The sequence below is a fragment of the Passer domesticus genome, chromosome 1 (genome assembly GCF_036417665.1).
Source record: "Passer domesticus isolate bPasDom1 chromosome 1, bPasDom1.hap1, whole genome shotgun sequence".
Lineage (NCBI taxonomy): Eukaryota > Metazoa > Chordata > Aves > Passeriformes > Passeridae > Passer > Passer domesticus.
In genome coordinates this window covers 78,791,141-78,807,403 of record NC_087474.1, presented here as the reverse complement: position 1 = coordinate 78,807,403, position 16,263 = coordinate 78,791,141, and the positions used below count along the sequence as shown (strand labels likewise).

At 45.0% G+C, this 16,263-nt stretch overlaps 3 protein-coding genes across 14 annotated transcripts in view; all 3 read left to right on the top strand.

Moving 5' to 3' along the window:
- LOC135304237 (serpin B6-like) overlaps positions 1 to 16,263 on the top strand; it is a 41,255-nt gene that overhangs the window by 8,929 nt on the left and 16,063 nt on the right. For 2 of the 6 annotated variants that reach the window (XM_064426491.1, XM_064426516.1), the window contains exon 1: positions 8,000 to 8,139. The exons of the other annotated variants lie outside the window; for them this stretch is intronic. The gene's annotated coding sequence lies outside the window, so the exon portion shown is untranslated. Of the gene's footprint in view, positions 1 to 7,999; positions 8,140 to 16,263 lie in introns of those variants that run through there. 6 annotated transcript variants of the gene reach the window in all.
- On the top strand, positions 128 to 6,884 carry LOC135304149 (serpin B6-like). 3 transcript variants are annotated; one of them, XM_064426376.1, is made up of 8 exons: positions 388 to 406; positions 979 to 1,088; positions 1,466 to 1,643; positions 2,658 to 2,795; positions 3,418 to 3,535; positions 3,782 to 3,924; positions 4,805 to 4,972; positions 5,624 to 6,877. In XM_064426376.1, the coding sequence occupies exons 3-8, from the start codon at positions 1,476 to 1,478 to the stop codon at positions 6,017 to 6,019; spliced, it is 1,131 nt and encodes a 376-aa protein (XP_064282446.1). In that variant the 5' UTR covers positions 388 to 406; positions 979 to 1,088; positions 1,466 to 1,475; the 3' UTR covers positions 6,020 to 6,877. The 3 variants fall into 3 exon arrangements, with proteins under 3 accessions (XP_064282443.1, XP_064282446.1, XP_064282444.1); XM_064426373.1 differs by lacking the exon at positions 979 to 1,088 and having other exon boundaries at positions 128 to 406; positions 5,624 to 6,884; XM_064426374.1 differs by lacking the exon at positions 388 to 406 and having other exon boundaries at positions 511 to 1,088.
- On the top strand, positions 7,690 to 15,772 carry LOC135304033 (serpin B6-like). 5 transcript variants are annotated; one of them, XM_064426333.1, is made up of 8 exons: positions 7,727 to 7,851; positions 8,425 to 8,515; positions 8,894 to 9,071; positions 10,101 to 10,238; positions 10,855 to 10,972; positions 11,204 to 11,346; positions 12,809 to 12,976; positions 13,652 to 15,772. In XM_064426333.1, exons 3-8 carry the CDS (start codon positions 8,904 to 8,906, stop codon positions 14,057 to 14,059), a joined length of 1,143 nt encoding a protein of 380 aa, XP_064282403.1. In that variant the 5' UTR covers positions 7,727 to 7,851; positions 8,425 to 8,515; positions 8,894 to 8,903; the 3' UTR covers positions 14,060 to 15,772. The 5 variants fall into 5 exon arrangements, with proteins under 5 accessions (XP_064282398.1, XP_064282417.1, XP_064282403.1 ...); XM_064426341.1 differs by lacking the exon at positions 7,727 to 7,851 and adding an exon at positions 8,004 to 8,139; XM_064426345.1 differs by lacking the exon at positions 7,727 to 7,851 and adding an exon at positions 8,004 to 8,139 and having other exon boundaries at positions 8,425 to 8,534.

Below are 16,263 nucleotides of genomic sequence, written 5' to 3'. Positions count from 1 at the left end.
GGGTGTTTTTCTCCTTTTCAGGGCTAATTTTACACGTATTTGTGGGGCTGTGTGAGGAGGAGGAGCCTTGCGGCAGGCCCGGCGGGGCTCGCTGTCGCTGCCCGGCCCAGGCGGGCGCTGTGTCCCGGCTGTCGCCGGCCGGGCCGGGACGCGGCCGAGCGGCCTCGGTTGCGCTGGGGCTGCGGGGGCGGGAGGGGCCCGGGGCAGCCTCCGCCCTGTCCCCGCCCCGGGGCATCCCCGGCACTGGGGCGGCCCCGGGGGGAAGCGCGGAAATGCCGCCTCGGCTCCCGAGAGCGCAGCGCCCTCGGGCAGCGCGGGGTGCGCTGGAAAGGGCTCTGGCTGCGAGGCTCGCACGGGCGCTGCAGGGAAGGGAAAGTGAAGGCACCGCCGGGACATCGGTCCTGAGGTGGGCTCGGGAGCTGCTGGCGTCTTCTTTAGCACCGAGCTTGATAAAAGTCCATGGCAGAGCTGCCGTGCCGATGGTGTGTGCGCCGGAGAGAGATGACACAGATAGCTGGAGTTTGTGTGGGAGGGCAGAGCAGGAAATCCCCAAATTCTGATGCGAACTCCTCCCCGCTTTTGGGTCTGAAAGGAAGCAGCAAACCTCACAGTTGTGCTTGAAGAAGTGTGGGGAAAGGCGCTGTGTGAGTGAAATTTGTGGGATGTGCAGGGTCTGTGAGTCTGAAGAACTTAACATGGTTTTGCCAGCACAAATCCTTGCAATTTCCTGTTATATTGCTACGATGTTTTTTTCTAAAAAAATATATTGCCATTAACTTGGAGTGATAAGGAAAGTTGTTGATAATGTGGGGAAGAAATATGGTATTATAATGTGCCTTATACTTGCTTGGTGTTGTGGATGTTTTTAGTTTGTTTGGAGTTCTTATTCTGGTTCTTTTCGGTCTGATTGTGGTGGGTAGTTTTTTAATTTTTTGGAATGAGAATGTCTCAGTGAAAATGAAATTCTTGCTTGTTTAGGCAAAGTCCTTCTGCTGGCCTCTCCCAGCCTGGCTGGCAGGTTTAAAACCCATCGTGCACACATAGAAGCAAGCTGCAGGTACCACTGAAGGTCTGTAGACTTACAGAAGGTAAGAGTTGGTAATTGTGCTGTTCAGATGTCTAACTTTGGCTCTGGTGGTCCAATAAAGGGAATTTTGTTTCTGTGTGAAGTCAAGGGAAATTTCTTTCAGGAAGTCTTCACCAAAATGCTGTTGTGCCTGATCACTCAAAAGATGTCACACTGTATATGGATGTGATTGCAATTTAGAAGCAGAGCAGAAACTGGTAGAATAATTCCAATGTGTAGTATGGGATCTCAGGTGCTTGTGGCACAAATCAGTCTCCAGTGTGCTGATAATTTTCCAACCTTTGCTGCCCAGTTTGTGCTGGGAAGTGTAGAAGGGGGAAACAACTGTTTTGTATTCAAATAAATTTGATCATTCTTGTTCTGTGTTTTATGTCCCAGGCTCGGAAGCATGGAAAGCCTCTGTGCAGCAAACAGCACTTTTGCTGTGGAGCTGTTAAGAAAGCTGTGTGAGAAGAAGAGTGGGCAGAATGTGTTCTTTTCACCATTTAGTATTTCTTCTGCTTTGTCTATGGTTTTGCTGGGTTCAAGAGGTAGCACTGAAGCCCAGATAAGCAAGGTAGGTCAGAATAAAGTTAAAACGAATGGCTTTTGATGGGATCATATGAGGAACAGAGTTGTCTTCCAGGGTGTGGCATGCACATGTGCTAAACTTTGTCACTGTGGTGTGAGACAGCAGAGCAGTTCCTCTTCTGTGTGTTCAAGAATAATAAATTTTCATTGTTTTTGAAAGGGGATGTTCCTTCATTATAAAATGAAGAGTTTCATGCCTTTTCTTGCGTGGGGTTTTTTGTGGTTTTTGGGACTAATATTCTTTAATCTGTAACTAGGATGTACCTGGAGTGTTTTTATTGATCACTTGGTGGCTACATAAATTATTTTTTTTTCCTTCATTGCTTGGGCAATAAAATCGTATCTTACATGCTCAGAAAGGAAGTCAGGCACATTAAAAATATCATAAAAATGCCACAGTCTACATTTCAAGCAGGTAACTGTAACTTGATGTATTCCTTTTTTAAAATTTTGCTTAAGTGGCAAATATCTCTCAGTATGTGTTTTATGTAGGAAGTGACAATATTGAGTGCAGGACCGGTCCTTTTGCTTTGGATGTTTGCTTCCACTGCCAAGTGGAAGAGGAGTATGAACTCAGATCTTGTTTCCATGTACTTTATAAAAATTTCTCCAAAATCTATGTTGTTGCAGATACCCAGAATCCATCTGAACACAGTCTGAGCTACCAGCTCTAGGTGTCCCTGCTTGGGCAGGGCTTTGTAGCAGATTGTCCCCACAGGTCCCTTCCCACCTGAGCCATTCTCTGATCCTGTAGGGCTTGCCTTGAGGGTAGGGAAATCAGCACTGCTGACTCTGCTGCTCCCTCATTTATGACTTGTGCAACATCTTGCTGGGTACATCAGATATGACTTGCATGATAAGCTCCAGATGGGAGGTGTGCTGAAAAAATTTTTTAGCTTCCCATCACAATATTTAACTTAAATGTCATTTTAATATAAAACTGGTCACAAGTGTGTTTAGAGAAGTTAAGGACACTGCTGTGGATGTTGTCTTTGTGCAGGTGCTTTCTCTGAAGAACGCCCAGGATGCTCACAATGGGTATCAATCCCTTCTCTCTGAAATCAATGATCCAAACACCAAATACATCCTGAGAACTGCAAACCGGCTCTATGGAGAAAAGACCTTTGAGTTTCTTCCCGTAAGTAGCCATTAAATTTGTTGTGATTGTTAGGATAAAGCACTTGCTACCTCTTTCCTCTGGACGTCAAGGCAGGCTTTGGGGCTTGCTTCCCTGTGTTTCTGTGCTGAGAGCCAGGAGTGCAATAGATTCTGCCCAAGCCTGGTGTCTGAACTTGGTGGAGAGTCTCCTTTTAAATAATTTGTGTTCTGAGTGGGGAAGTGATGCCGAGAGGGGTAAAATCCATCAGTCTCTAAAATTGAGTGTTCTGTGTTCCCTTCATCTGTTTGGCTGTGGGACAAATGGTTGATGCATCTCCTAGCAAAGGTGTTATAAAGAAGCTTATAAACTCATATGTCATGTCCCAGAAGTACAAAATAAATACAATGAAAAATCACCTCTCATTATAGTCAGTGAAGTGTAGAAGTTTGTACTACAGTGCATAAGCCATATCACTCATATTGATTGCTAGTTCAATGAAGTGTTGCAAGTCCTAGTGGGAACTCGTCAGAAAGAATGTTAATGGCTCTATATGAAGCTGGGGAATGAAAGCTGGCAGATTTCCTTGGAGAATGTAAGGATCACCTTTGTCTGATTGAGAGTAAATCTCTTGCTGAAAATCTGTTGTGAACGTCCCTGTTAGTCATTTATAGAGTCCAGTCAGAAATCCTACCATGCTGGCCTGGAACAGATGGACTTCCTGCATGCTTGGGAGGATGCCAGAAAACAAATCAATGGCTGGGTGGAGGAAAGGACTGAAGGTGAGTGCTTTACTCAGTTCCCAGTTCTGTTTAATGGGAATTAACAATTACCCATTGTTTGGAAAAACAACCAATTCAGGATGTAGGATTGTGAATTCAAACAACTCAAATGAAAAGGTATTACTCTCTGTCTGGTATATAATTCTCTTTCTTGTTTATTAATTGTAGAGTAGGTACTATCTTGGGTAATAATTAGATCCATGTCAACCTATAAAATAATGTGGGATTTTTGTTTGTGTGATAAAGGTAAAATTCAGAACCTGTTGGCAGAGGGGATTCTGGATTCCCTGACCAGGCTTGTGTTGGTGAATGCCATCTATTTCAAAGGCAACTGGGAAAAGCCATTCAGGAAAGCGAGTACCAGAGAGAGGCCATTCCACATTAATAAGGTATGATGTGCTAAAATGCTGACAATCTTTGCTGAGTTTCTCTGAACTTTCACATAATTACTTGAACCTTTCACAGAGCACAAAGACAGCTAAGAAAATTGTGAATTTCAGTGTTTTTCAGTCAGAGCTTCCTTGCTGAAATTCTGTCCCTGAACCAATCCAAATTCAATGGAAAACAAATTTCTTTGAGGATCTGCTCAGCAGTTTTGCTGTTAGTAGTAGATCAGTGCTCTTGAGGAGGACTTGGCCCTTGGCATGGGGGGCTCTTTGCAGTTCTGAGTTGGCATCCAGGGATTCTGAACCTGGTTCATGGTGATGTGCCTTCCTTAACTCACCTGCCTGAAGCAACCATTGTGGAAAATGGAAGCCCTCATGCCTGTATGGAAACTGTCCCTCCCCACAGTGGTCAAATAAGTCACAGACTATTTGAAAGTGCTGATATAACATTTAGATAAGGGAATGTTTCTGCTTTCCAAAACACTGTCTCACACAGCACTTCAGAGATGGCTGGGCTGACTAGGTTCCTGACACCTTGGTCCCTGCCTCCAGGAATGTGTTGAAAAGCTGGCAGGAGCATCCAGAGACACTGTTGCATTTTGTATTCCTTGCAGGTGTGCAAGATTAGAACCAGCTTTCAAGATGCAACACCAAACGCATAAAGGGCTGATGAGCTAATATCGGCTTCTTTTGAGTTGTTATGGAATATCATGCATTGTTTTTACCTTGTGCTTTCCAAAAGGTAGTGGTAGGGCTGCACGCTGTGGTGTGTGATCAGTTCTTGGACAAATCCTAAAAGGCCAAGAGTAACTTGCTGCCTGCTTTGTAGTGTGAGATCAGCACAGAAGCTCAGCACTAACTGTTGGCATCTCTTGATGTCTAGAATGAAACCAGACCGGTGCAGATGATGTTCAAGAAGGCAAATTTTAACATGACCTACATTGGGGACTTCCAGACCAAAATCCTTGAGCTCCCCTATGTGGGTAATGAACTGAGCATGATCATCCTGCTCCCTGATGCAATCCAGGATGGATCCACAGGCTTGGAAAGAGTAAGTAGTTGAACTGAGTGCAAAGACTGAATGCTGAATCCCTCCAGGGAAGAAATTCTGAATTGCACAGAGAGCTGCAGTTCAGTTGCAGAGCAACTGTGACTCTGGTGCTCAAGGCCATCAGAAATGTCCCTCTTGTCCCTGTCCCCAGAGTGACAGCCCCTGCTGTGTCAGTGCTGCTCAGGCTGTGTGCTGCTCCCTTGGCCAGAGGCTCTGGAAGAAGAGCTGGCCCTGCTCAGGAGCAGAGGTCAGCTGTGGTTGTGGGGAAGGCACAGTATGGTGACGATGGAATGTGGAGCGGGGGACTTTGGGTGGGCTCTTTGGGAGTCCTGTGGCCTGTCCAGTAGGTGTTCTGTGCTGGGAGCTGGCAGGTGGTGTGTGGCTCACTGGCTGGAAAGAGGCTCACAGAAAAGGGCAGGATCTCTTTTGTGCTGAGGGTGGGATACAAGTTTGGCTTCTTTGGCACTGTGGACAAGGAATTTATTCCAAAAGTTTTGTTGCATTTCCTCCCCATATTGAAAATAAAAAGGAAAAAATCCATTAATCTCCATTATAAACTCTTGGGAAATAGTGATGCATGTTTTGTGCTTTTTGGCTCTATAAGTGGCTATATTCTCACTGTAATTAAGTAAATTTGTGATTTTTGTTTAGCTTGAAAGGGAAATTACATATGAGAAGCTGATGGGTTGGATCAGTCCTAAAATGATGAGGTCTACAAAGCTGAGGGTGTCTTTACCCAGATTTAAACTGGAAGAAAATTATGATCTGAAACCACTTCTGAGCAGCATGGGAATGCCTGATGCATTTGAGATGGGCAAGGCAGACTTCTCAGGAATCTCACCTGGTAATGAGCTGGTGCTCTCTGAAGTGGTTCACAAATCCTTTGTGGAAGTCAATGAAGAAGGCACTGAAGCAGCTGCTGCCACAGCTGCAGTGATTGGGAAGAGCTTTAGTCCAGAATTCACTGCTGATCATCCTTTCCTCTTCTTCATCCGGCACAACAAAACTTCCAGCATTTTGTTCTGTGGCAGATTTTGCTGTCCCTAAGGAGGAGATGTCTTGGCTGCATAGGTGCCATCACACAATACATTTAAATTTCCCTAGAACATGGTGGCTCCTTTTGCACTCATTGTCTCTTTCAGCTGTGCCTGCACCCTCTTCTGTGATCTTCATCTTGGGTTTGGCAGGAATAAAGGAGCTGTTTAGACAAACAGAGCACCTGCCATGTCCAACCCCTCCTGTGCCTGTGTGCAGAGGTCTCCAGGTTCTGGCTGACACAAGAACCATCCCACTTGCTCTTGCAACACTTCTGTGCTTGGCTTCACTTTTGGTGTCCAGCAGGCAGAGTCAGGCACTGAGAGCCCATGGGAGTGAAGAAGTTACTTTTGCTTGTGACAAGGCTGGAGCACTTTTGTAGCTGCCCTCCTGTTTTACCTTCCAGTCTCATCCATTGAGTGCCTTGATTCATTGCCTGGAGCTGAAAGGAGTTTTTGGCAGCGTGTTCCAGGTATTGCTGAACATCCTGCATAGATGTGGGCTTTTGGCCAACAACTGGACCAGCTCTTAGGCAGGAATGGGAATGAAAGTATGCTTTTGTGGCAGATGTCCCTGTGAGGTATTTCTGGTGTATCTTTGTTTCATCACTTCAGGACACCTGTGTTTATTCCCTGTCACATGGTTCTGGTCCTTTAAAAAAGAATGTAACAGAAGGGCACATGGTGCCTATGCAATATTTGAATGACACAGCCTTGCTTGTAATTTGTTTGGGGTTTTTCTTTTGGTTTTTTCCTACTCTTATATAGTTCTCCTAATAATATTTTCTTAAACACCATATTTACCTGTTTAATACCAAAGACAGAGATGCAGTAGCTTTTCATCTATTGGGATTGTGGGTCCTGTTCCTGGAATAATAAAAGAAGTATAAGCGCTGCATGGGTGTTTTTCTCCTTTTCAGGGCTAATTTTACACGTATTTGTGGGGCTGTGTGAGGAGGAGGAGCCTTGCGGCAGGCCCGGCGGGGCTCGCTGTCGCTGCCCGGCCCAGGCGGGCGCTGTGTCCCGGCTGTCGCCGGCCGGGCCGGGACGCGGCCGAGCGGCCTCGGCTGCGCTGGGGCTGCGGGGGCGGGAGGGGCGCGGGGCAGCCTCCGCCCTGTCCCCGCCCCGGGGCATCCAGGACACCCGTGTTTATTCCCTGTCACCTGCTTCTGGTCCTTTAACAAAGAATGTAACAGAAGGGCACATGGTGTCTATGCAATTGCTTTTCAGTCGCTTTGAGCAAAATTAAACCATTTGCGTGTGTTCTGTGACAAAGGTTCAAAGCTGCAATTAATAGTTAAGCACAGGGCTTTTCACTTGCCGTACCCCTATAAAACAGTATTTCATTGTATAAAATGCAGTTTCCTATATAAACGAGTCCTTGACTGTATCAGTCCAGCTGGACCGAGTCTAAGAGAATACTGTATTGAAAGTTAAGATCCCAAGTACCTCACCTCTGTGTGCTGGTATATAATTTATGGCTTAATGGAACTGCATTATTTAAGACATATGCACAGTCCATGCAAAGTTGGGTGTCAGTTTTAACACCATTAAGATTTAAGAACAAGCTGTATTTGTTAATGCAAACTGTGATCATCAAAATGGCTTTTTTCTCGTTTACCTCATGAGAGTGCCTTATTTTCAATTACAAAATATTTAATGCTGAGCTATTAAAACCGGCACTGGGGCGGCCCCGGGGGGAAGCGCGGAAATGCCGCCTCGGCTCCCGAGAGCGCAGCGCCCTCGGGCAGCGCGGGGCGCGCTGGAAAGGGCTCTGGCTGCGAGGCTCGCACGGGCGCTGCAGGGAAGGGAAAGTGAAGGCACCGCCGGGACATCGGTCCTGAGGTGGGCTCGGGAGCTGCTGGCGTCTTCTTTAGCACCGAGCTTGATAAAAGTCCATGGCAGAGCTGCCGTGCCGATGGTGTGTGCGCCGCAGAGAGATGACAGTGATATCGGGATTTGTGTGGGAGGGCAGAGCGGCAAATGCGTAAATTCTGATGCGAACTCCTCCCCGCTTTTGGGTCTGAAAGGAAGCAGCAAACCTCACAGTTCTGCTTGAAGAAGTGTGGGGAAAGGCGCTGTGTGAACGGAATTTGTGGTGGTGCGGTGTCTGTGAGTCTGAAGAACTCTAACGTGAGTTTGGCTGCACAAATCCTTGCAATTTCCTGTTATGTTGCAACGAATTTTTCTTTTCTATATAGTGCCATTAACTTGGAGTGATAAGTTGTTGGTAATATTGGGAAGAAATATCCTATTATAATGTGACTTATATTTGCTTAGTGTGTTTGGAGGTTTCTGTTTCTTTGGTATTTCTCATTGTGCTTTTTTAAAATTTGTTTGTGGGGTAGTTTTTTTTTTTTTTTCGGTAAAAGAATGTTTCAGTGACAATTGAACTCTTGCCACTTTTCTTGCTTTTAGGCAAAGGACTTCTGCTGGCTTCTCCCAGCCAGGCTGGCAGGTTTAAAACCCATTGTGCACACGTAGAAGCAAGTGGCAGCTATCACTGAAGGTCTGTAGAATTAGAGATGGTAAGAGTTGGTAATTGTGCTGTTCTGGTGTCTGACTTTGGCTCTGGTGGTCCAACAAAGGGTAATAATTTTGTGGGTGAAGTCAAGTGAAACTTCTTTCTGTATGTCCTGTTGTGCCTGATCATCTCAAATGATGTCACACTGTACATGGATGGGATGAAATTTAGAAGCAGACTGGAAACTGGTAGAATAATTCCAATGTGTAGTATGGGATCTCAGGTGCTTCTGGCACCAAATCAGTCTCCAGTGAGCTGATAATCTTCCAACCTTTCCTGCCCAGTTAATGCTGGGAAGTGTAAAAGGAAGAAACAACTGTTTTGTATTCAAATAAATTTGATCATTCTCGTTTTATGTCGCAGGCTCGGAAGCATGGAAAGCCTCTGTGCAGCAAACAGCACTTTTGCTGTGGAGCTGTTAAGAAAGCTGTGTGAGAAGAAGAGTGGGCAGAATGTGTTCTTTTCACCATTTAGTATTTCTTCTGCTTTGTCTATGGTTTTGCTGGGTTCAAGAGGTAGCACTGAAGGCCAGATAAGCAAGGTATGTCAGAATAAAGTTAAAACAAATGGCTTTTGATGGGATCATATGAGGAACAGAGTTGTCTTCCAGTGTGTGACACGCATGTGTGCTAAACTGTGATTGTCACTGTGGTGTGAGACAGCAGAGCTCTTCCTGTTCTGTGTGTGTAAACAGGTCCTGTTTTCTTTGGTTTTGTAGCGTGAGCTTTGTTCAGTATCCAATGAAGAGGTTTCTGGATTTAATGTGGGCAAGTTTTTCTGTGGTGTTTGATGCGGATGTTCTTTAAGATGTAATTAGGACGTACCTAGAATTGTTTTTATTCGCCAGTTGACGACTACATAAATTATTTTCTTTCCCTTCCTTGCTTAGGCTTATTATGATATGATACACCTCTGAAAATGAAGCCAAGCACATAAAAAATATTTTTAAAATCCCAATGTCTACATTTCAAGCTGGTAACTGCAACTTCGTTTGTTCTTTTTAAAAATTTGCTCAAATATCTTTCAGTATGTGTTTTATATAGGGAAGTGACAATATTGAGTGCAGGACCAGTCCTTTTGCTTTGGATGTTTGCATTCACTGCCAAGTGGAAGAGGAGTATGAACTCAGATCTTGTTTCCGTGTACTTTATAATAATTTCTCCAAAACCTCTGTGGTTGCTATAGTTGCAGATACCCAAAATCCATCTGGACACAGTCCTGAGCTACCAGCTCTAGGTGTCCCTGCTTGGGCAGGGCTTTGTAGCAGATTGTCCCCACAGGTCCCTTCCCACCTGAGCCGTTCTGTGATCCTGTAGGGCTTGCCTTGAGGGTAGGGAAATCAGCACTGCTGACTCTGCTGCTCCCTCATTTATGACTTGTGCAACATCTTGCTGGGTACATCAGATATGACTTGCATGATAAGCTCCAGATGGGAGGTGTGCTGAAAAAATCTTTTGGCTTCCAATCATAATGTTTAACTTCAATGTAATTTAAATATAAAACCGGTCATGCTGTAGCAAGTGTGTTTAGAGAAGTTAAGGACACTGCTGTGGATGTTGTCTCTGTGCAGGTGCTTTCTCTGAAGAATGCCCAGGATGCTCACAATGGGTATCAATCCCTTCTCTCTGAAATCAATGATCCAAACACCAAATACATCCTGAGAACTGCAAACCGGCTCTATGGAGAAAAGACCTTTGAGTTTCTTCCTGTAAGTAGCCATTAAATTTGTTGTGATTGTTAGGATAAAGCACTTGCTACCTCTTTCCTCTGGAGGTCAAGGCAGGCTTTGGGGTCTGCTGCCCAATGTTTCTGTGCTGAGAGCCAGGAGTGCAATAGATTCTGCCAGATCCTGGTGTCTGCACTTGGTAGAGAATCTCCTTTTAAATCATTTGTGTTCTGAGTGGAGAAGTGATGCCAAGCGGGGTAAAGTTCGACAGTCTCTACACTTGAGGGTTCTGTGATCCATTCATCTATTTGGCTGTGGGACAAATGGTTGATGTATCTTTTAGAAAAAGTCTTACAAAGAAAACATATAAAATCATATGTCATGTCCCTGAAGCACAAAATGAATACAAGAAAAAAACACCCCTCACTATTGTACATAGTAGTTTGTAGAACTGTGCATAAGCCACAACAATAATATAAATTCCTAGCTCAAAGAAGTGGTATAAATCCTAATAAAAACGTGTCAGTCAGAACTTTAATGGTTCTGTATGAAGATGGGGAAGGAAAGCAGACAGCATTCTTTGGAGAATGTAAGGATCATCTTTGTCTGTGTGAGACTAAATCTCTTGCTGAAAATCTCTTGTGAATGTCCCTGTTAGTCATTTATAGAGTCCAGTCAGAAATCCTACCATGCTGGCCTGGAACAGATGGACTTCCTGCATGCTTGGGAGGATGCCAGAAAACAAATCAATGGCTGGGTAAAGGAAAGGACTGAAGGTGAGTGCTTTGCTCAGTGCCCAGTTGTGTTTAATGGCAGCCATTGTTTGGGTAAACACCTACCCCTGGTTATGGGATTGTGAATTCAAACCACTCAGATGCTGAGCTATTGCTGTGCCTGTTGCATCATTCTCTTCTCTCTTGTGTATTAATTGCAGATACAATCTTGGATAATAATTAGTTCCATGTCAACTTTTCAATTAATGTGTTTTTTTTCTTTGTATGACAAAGGTAAAATTCAGAACCTGTTGGCAGAGGGGATTCTGGATTCCCTGACCAGGCTTGTGTTGGTGAATGCCATCTATTTCAAAGGCAACTGGGAAAAGCCATTCAGGAAAGCGAGTACCAGAGAGAGGCCATTCCACATTAATAAGGTATGATGTGCTAAAATTCTAAAGATACACTGTCAGAGATGTCATCTGAAAGGAACATCTTTAAGAAGAAATTGGATCTTTCAAGCAGGGTTAAATTAGATTGGCTGCGTGAGATTCCTTATATCCCCTCCCTTTCACTGGAAGTCTCTCTTTGCAGAGTTTCTCTGAACTTTTACATAATTACTAGAACCTTTCATATAGCACAAAGACCTTTGAGAGAGATTGTGAATTTAAGTTTTCTTCAGTCAGAGCTTTCTTGCTGCATTCCTGTCCCTGAGCCAATCCAAAAGAAATGGAAAACAAAATTTCCTTTGAGGACCTGTGTTCTTTGCAGTCTTGTTTTTAGAATTGCTCTTGAGGAGGACTTGGCCCCTGGCATGGGCAGGCCATGGCTGCCCCTCAGGATCCCCTGCAGCTCTGGGTTGGCCTCCAGGCATCATGAACAAGACCTGGTGATGTGCCTTCCTTAACTCACCTGCTTGAAGCAGCCATTGAGGAGAATGAAAGCCCTCATGCCTGTCTGGAAACCATCCCTCCCCACAGTGGTCAAATAAGTCAGAGGATATTTGAAAGTGCTGATGTAACTTTTAAATAAGGCAATGTTTCTGCTTACCAAAACACTGTCTCACACAGCGCTTCAGAGGCTGCTGGACTGACTCAGTTCCTTCCATCCCTGTTGGAATGTGTTGAAAAAGCTGGAAGGTGAATCCAGCGATACTGTTGCATTTTGTATTCAGTGCAGCTGTGCAAGCTTAGAACCAGGTTTCAAGATGCAACACCAAAAGGATATAGGACTTATGAATAATCTCCTTTTGAGTTGTGGTGCAATATTGTGCATTGCTGCTGCACATGGCCAGGTTTTACCTCATGCTTTTACAGAAGTCTGTGCTGGGGACCCCTAAGTTTTAGCTTTTAAATTCTTCAGATCAGTGTTGCTTAAATGTATAACTCTCAAACTCAATTGCCTGTCAGCTACTGTTCTCTTGTTTTATTTGGACAAGACAATTTCCCTCTAAGCCTAAAAGCCAAGGACAACTCACGTTCTCAGGCCCTGAAAAATGCAAACAACAGTGAGCTATGTGGGGCCAACTGGGGGAATGGGATTCCATTACCTGAAGCTGTAATTGAATAATTTACTGTGATATGCAAATAGACAAAAACGATACCTGTCCGAAAAACCTGTGACAGTCATCCATGTTGGGTGTTGTCTCTGCAAGACTCCTGCACTGCTCAAGGTTTACCCTTCAAAGGGCATTCACTAAATACCAACCTTTATCCTCTGACTCTGTCCAGCCTCCCCTGCAGGTCACCTCTCAAGGCATCAGTGAGGCTGCACTCTGTGGTGTGTGACCAGTTCTCTTTGGACAAATCCTAAAAGGCCATGAGTAACTTGCTGCCTGCTTCGTAGTGTGAGACCAGCAGAGAAGCTCAGCACTAACTGTTGGCATCTCTTGATTTCTAGAATGAAACCAGACCGGTGCAGATGATGTTCAAGGAGGCCAATTTTAACATGACCTACATTGGGGACTTCCAGACCAAAATCCTTGAGCTCCCCTATGTGGGTAATGAACTGAGCATGATCATCCTGCTCCCTGATGCAATCCAGGATGGATCCACAGGCCTGGAAAGAGTAAGTAGTTGAACTGAGTGCAAAGACATGCTGAATCCCTCCAGGGAAGAAAGTCTGAATTGCACAGAGAGCTGCAGTTCAGTTGCAGAGCAACTGTGACTCTGGTGCTCAAGGCCATCAGAAATGTCCCTCTCGTCCCTGTCCCCAGAGTGACAGCCCCTGCTGTGTCAGTGCTGCTCAGGCTGTGTGCTGCTCCCTTGGCCAGAGGCTCTGGAAGAAGAGCTGGCCCTGCTCAGGAGCAGAGGTCAGCTGTGGTTGTGGGGAAGGCACAGTATGGTGACGATGGGATGTGGAGAGGGGGACTTTGGGTGGGCTCTTTGGGAGTCCTGTGGCCTGTCCAGTAGGTGTTCTGTGCTGGGCAGTTGGCAGGTGGTGTGTGGCTCACTGGCTGGACAGAGGCTCACAGGAAAGGGCAGGATCTCTTTTTGCTGAGGGTAGGATACAAGTTTGATGTCTTTGGCACTGTGGACCAGGAATTTATTTCTAAGATTACTTGAATCTTTTATTCTCCTATTAAAAATGAAAAGAAAACCCCCACAAGTCTTCATGTTTAATCCAGGGGAAAAACATGCAAGTTCTGGGGTATGTGAAGAAACACACAAAAATCACTGCTTTGGCTATGTAATATTGACTCAATTCTCACTGTGAATAAGTAAATTTGTGATTTTTCGGCAGCTGGAAAAAGAACTTACGTATGAGAAGCTGATGGGTTGGATCAGCCCTGAAATGATGACTTCTACAGAGGTGAATGTGTATTTGCCCAGATTTAAACTGGAAGAAGATTACAGACTTAAACCCATTCTGAGCAGCATGGGAATGCCTGATGCATTTGAGTTGCCCAAGGCAGACTTCTCAGGAATCTCACCTAGTAATGAGCTGGTGCTCTCTGAAGTGGTTCACAAATCCTTTGTGGAAGTCAATGAAGAAGGCACTGAAGCAGCTGCTGCCACAGCTGTGCTAATGTTTACAATTTCTGAAGTAATGTTCACTGAAGAATTCAAAGCTGATCATCCCTTTCTCTTCTTTATCCGGCACAACAAAACTTCCAGCATTTTGTTCTGTGGCAGATTTTGCTGTCCCTAAGGAGATGTCTTGGCTGCATAGGTGCCATGACACAAATTATATAAACTTATATATCCCTAGAACAAGTTGACTCCTTTTGCACTCATTGTCTCTTTCAGCTGTGCCTGCACCCTCTTCTGTGATCCTGATCTTGGGCTTGGCAGGAATAAGGGAGCAGCTTAGACAAACAGAGCACCTGCCATGTCCAACCCCTCCTGTGCCTGTGTGCAGGGGTCTCCAGGTTCTGGCTGACACAAGAACCATCCCACTTGCTCTTGCAACACTTCTTCTGTGCTTGGCTTCACTTTTGGTGTCCAGCAGGCAGAGTCAGGCACTGAGAGCCCATGGGAGTGAAGAAGATACTTTTGCTTGTGACAAGGCTGGAGCACTTTTGTAGCTGCCCTCCCCTTTTACCTTCCAGTCTCTTCCATTGAGTGCCTTGATTCATTGCCTGGAGTTTTTGGCAGCCTGTTCCAGGTATTGCTGAGGGTCTTGTGTAGATGTGGGCTTTTGGCCAACAACTGGACCTGCTCTTAGGCAAGAATGAGAATGAAAGTGTGCTTTTGTACCTAATGTCACTGTGTGAAATACAAAGCTGTGTTTTGTGTCAGGCACATACAGGCAACATTTCTATTTGTGATTGTGATATGCATGGAAACCAACCATGGCACAGTAGTGAAGACAAATTCTAATAAATAACTGAGGAAGTAAAGCATGGAAGAAGGCCGTTGAACCTATCCTTTGTTCACAATTAACCTTTATAAGTCTTAAGTTGATTTAGGAGCATTTGAATTAAAGCTTTAAGGATGTTGCTGTTTGACAGGTACTTTCTGCTTGTAGCTAAGCCTTAAAGAGTTTTGCAATAATAACCTTTTGAAGTGTAACTTCAGAATATTGCTTGTAGTAAGGATCTTTGAAACAATAGCTTTAGAATACATAAAAAGGAAAGATGCTTATCTCGACACTTTAATAAAACGGTGAAAAGCAGCTTGAGAAAGGAAGATGAACATCAACTCAAGGATTGATAGGTTTGACCAAGGGAAGCTGGCAATCACTGTTATGAGATTTCTAGTCCTTGCAATTAAAAGGTGGACCCACATCTGGAATCTGGACCTTACCCTCTCGAGACTTCTTTCTTCTTTCGGAAGCTGGACCCCACCATCTAGGGATAGTCCTTTCTGGGATACATCCTGAGAAAAACTAAATCACAATAGTGTATAGAATTGTGATGTAGGAATTGGGAATAGAAACTGCTGCGAAAGCTTATGAGTACCCCTACAAATACCTGTAAGCCTCAATAGTAGATGTGCAGTTGGAGGGAAAACTTTCCCACTGTACCCAGTGCTGTATTGTTCTTACTTTACCTTTAATTAATAAATTGATTGCTGCTTGAATATTGGCCTAGTCAAGCTTCTCAACCTGTATTTGTGGTGAGAGCACCTTTTGTACATCATCCCAGGACACCTGTGCTTATTCCCTGTCCCCTTGCTTCTGCTTCTTTAACCAAGAATGTAACACAAGGGCACATGGTGCCTATGCAGTAATTGATTTAGAAAGCCTTGATTTTAGCTTATTTCCTTTGCTGCTGTTATATGTCAATCCTCATAATATTCTCTTAGCCATCACAGTTTACCTGTGGTATACCGAAGACAAGAGATGCAACAGCTTTTCTTCTGTTGGGATGTATTTTGTGGGTCCTGTTCCTGGAATAATAAAAGAAGTATAAGCGCTGCATGGGTGTTTTTCTCCTTTTCAGGGCTAATTTTACACCTATTTGTGGGGCTGTGTGAGGAGGAGGAGCCTTGCGGCAGGCCCGGCGGGGCTCGCTGTCGCTGCCCGGCCCAGGCGGGCGCTGTGTCCCGGCTGTCGCCGGCCGGGCCGGGACGCGGCCGAGCGGCCTCGGCTGCGCTGGGGCTGCGGGGGCGGGAGGGGCGCGGGGCAGCCTCCGCCCTGTCCCCGCCCCGGGGCATCCAGGACACCCGTGTTTATTCCCTGTCACCTGCTTCTGGTCCTTTAACAAAGAATGTAACAGAAGGGCACATGGTGTCTATGCAATTGCTTTTCAGTCGCTTTGAGCAAAATTAAACCATTTGCATGTGTTCTGTGACAAAGGTTCAAAGCTGCAATTAATAGTTAAGTACAGGGCTTTTCACTTGCCGTACCCCTATAAAACAGTATCTCATTGTATAAAATGCAGTTTCCTATATAAACGAGTACTTGACTGT

What these genes read in the sequence shown, in the direction of transcription:
- LOC135304033 (XM_064426328.1), top strand. Translation starts at nt 7,718, where the DNA reads ATGCCGCCTCGGCTCCCGAGAGCGCAGCGCCCTCGGGCAGCGCGGGGC. An exon ending in CTGAAGGCCAGATAAGCAAG is followed by an intron (nt 9,072 to 10,100) that starts GTATGTCAGAAT and finishes GTCTCTGTGCAG; the next exon opens with GTGCTTTCTCTGAAGAATGC. An exon ending in GATCCACAGGCCTGGAAAGA is followed by an intron (nt 12,977 to 13,651) that starts GTAAGTAGTTGA and finishes ATTTTTCGGCAG; the next exon opens with CTGGAAAAAGAACTTACGTA.
- LOC135304149 (XM_064426373.1), top strand. Translation starts at nt 273, where the DNA reads ATGCCGCCTCGGCTCCCGAGAGCGCAGCGCCCTCGGGCAGCGCGGGGT. An exon ending in GGTGGAGGAAAGGACTGAAG is followed by an intron (nt 3,536 to 3,781) that starts GTGAGTGCTTTA and finishes TGTGTGATAAAG; the next exon opens with GTAAAATTCAGAACCTGTTG. An exon ending in GATCCACAGGCTTGGAAAGA is followed by an intron (nt 4,973 to 5,623) that starts GTAAGTAGTTGA and finishes ATTTTTGTTTAG; the next exon opens with CTTGAAAGGGAAATTACATA.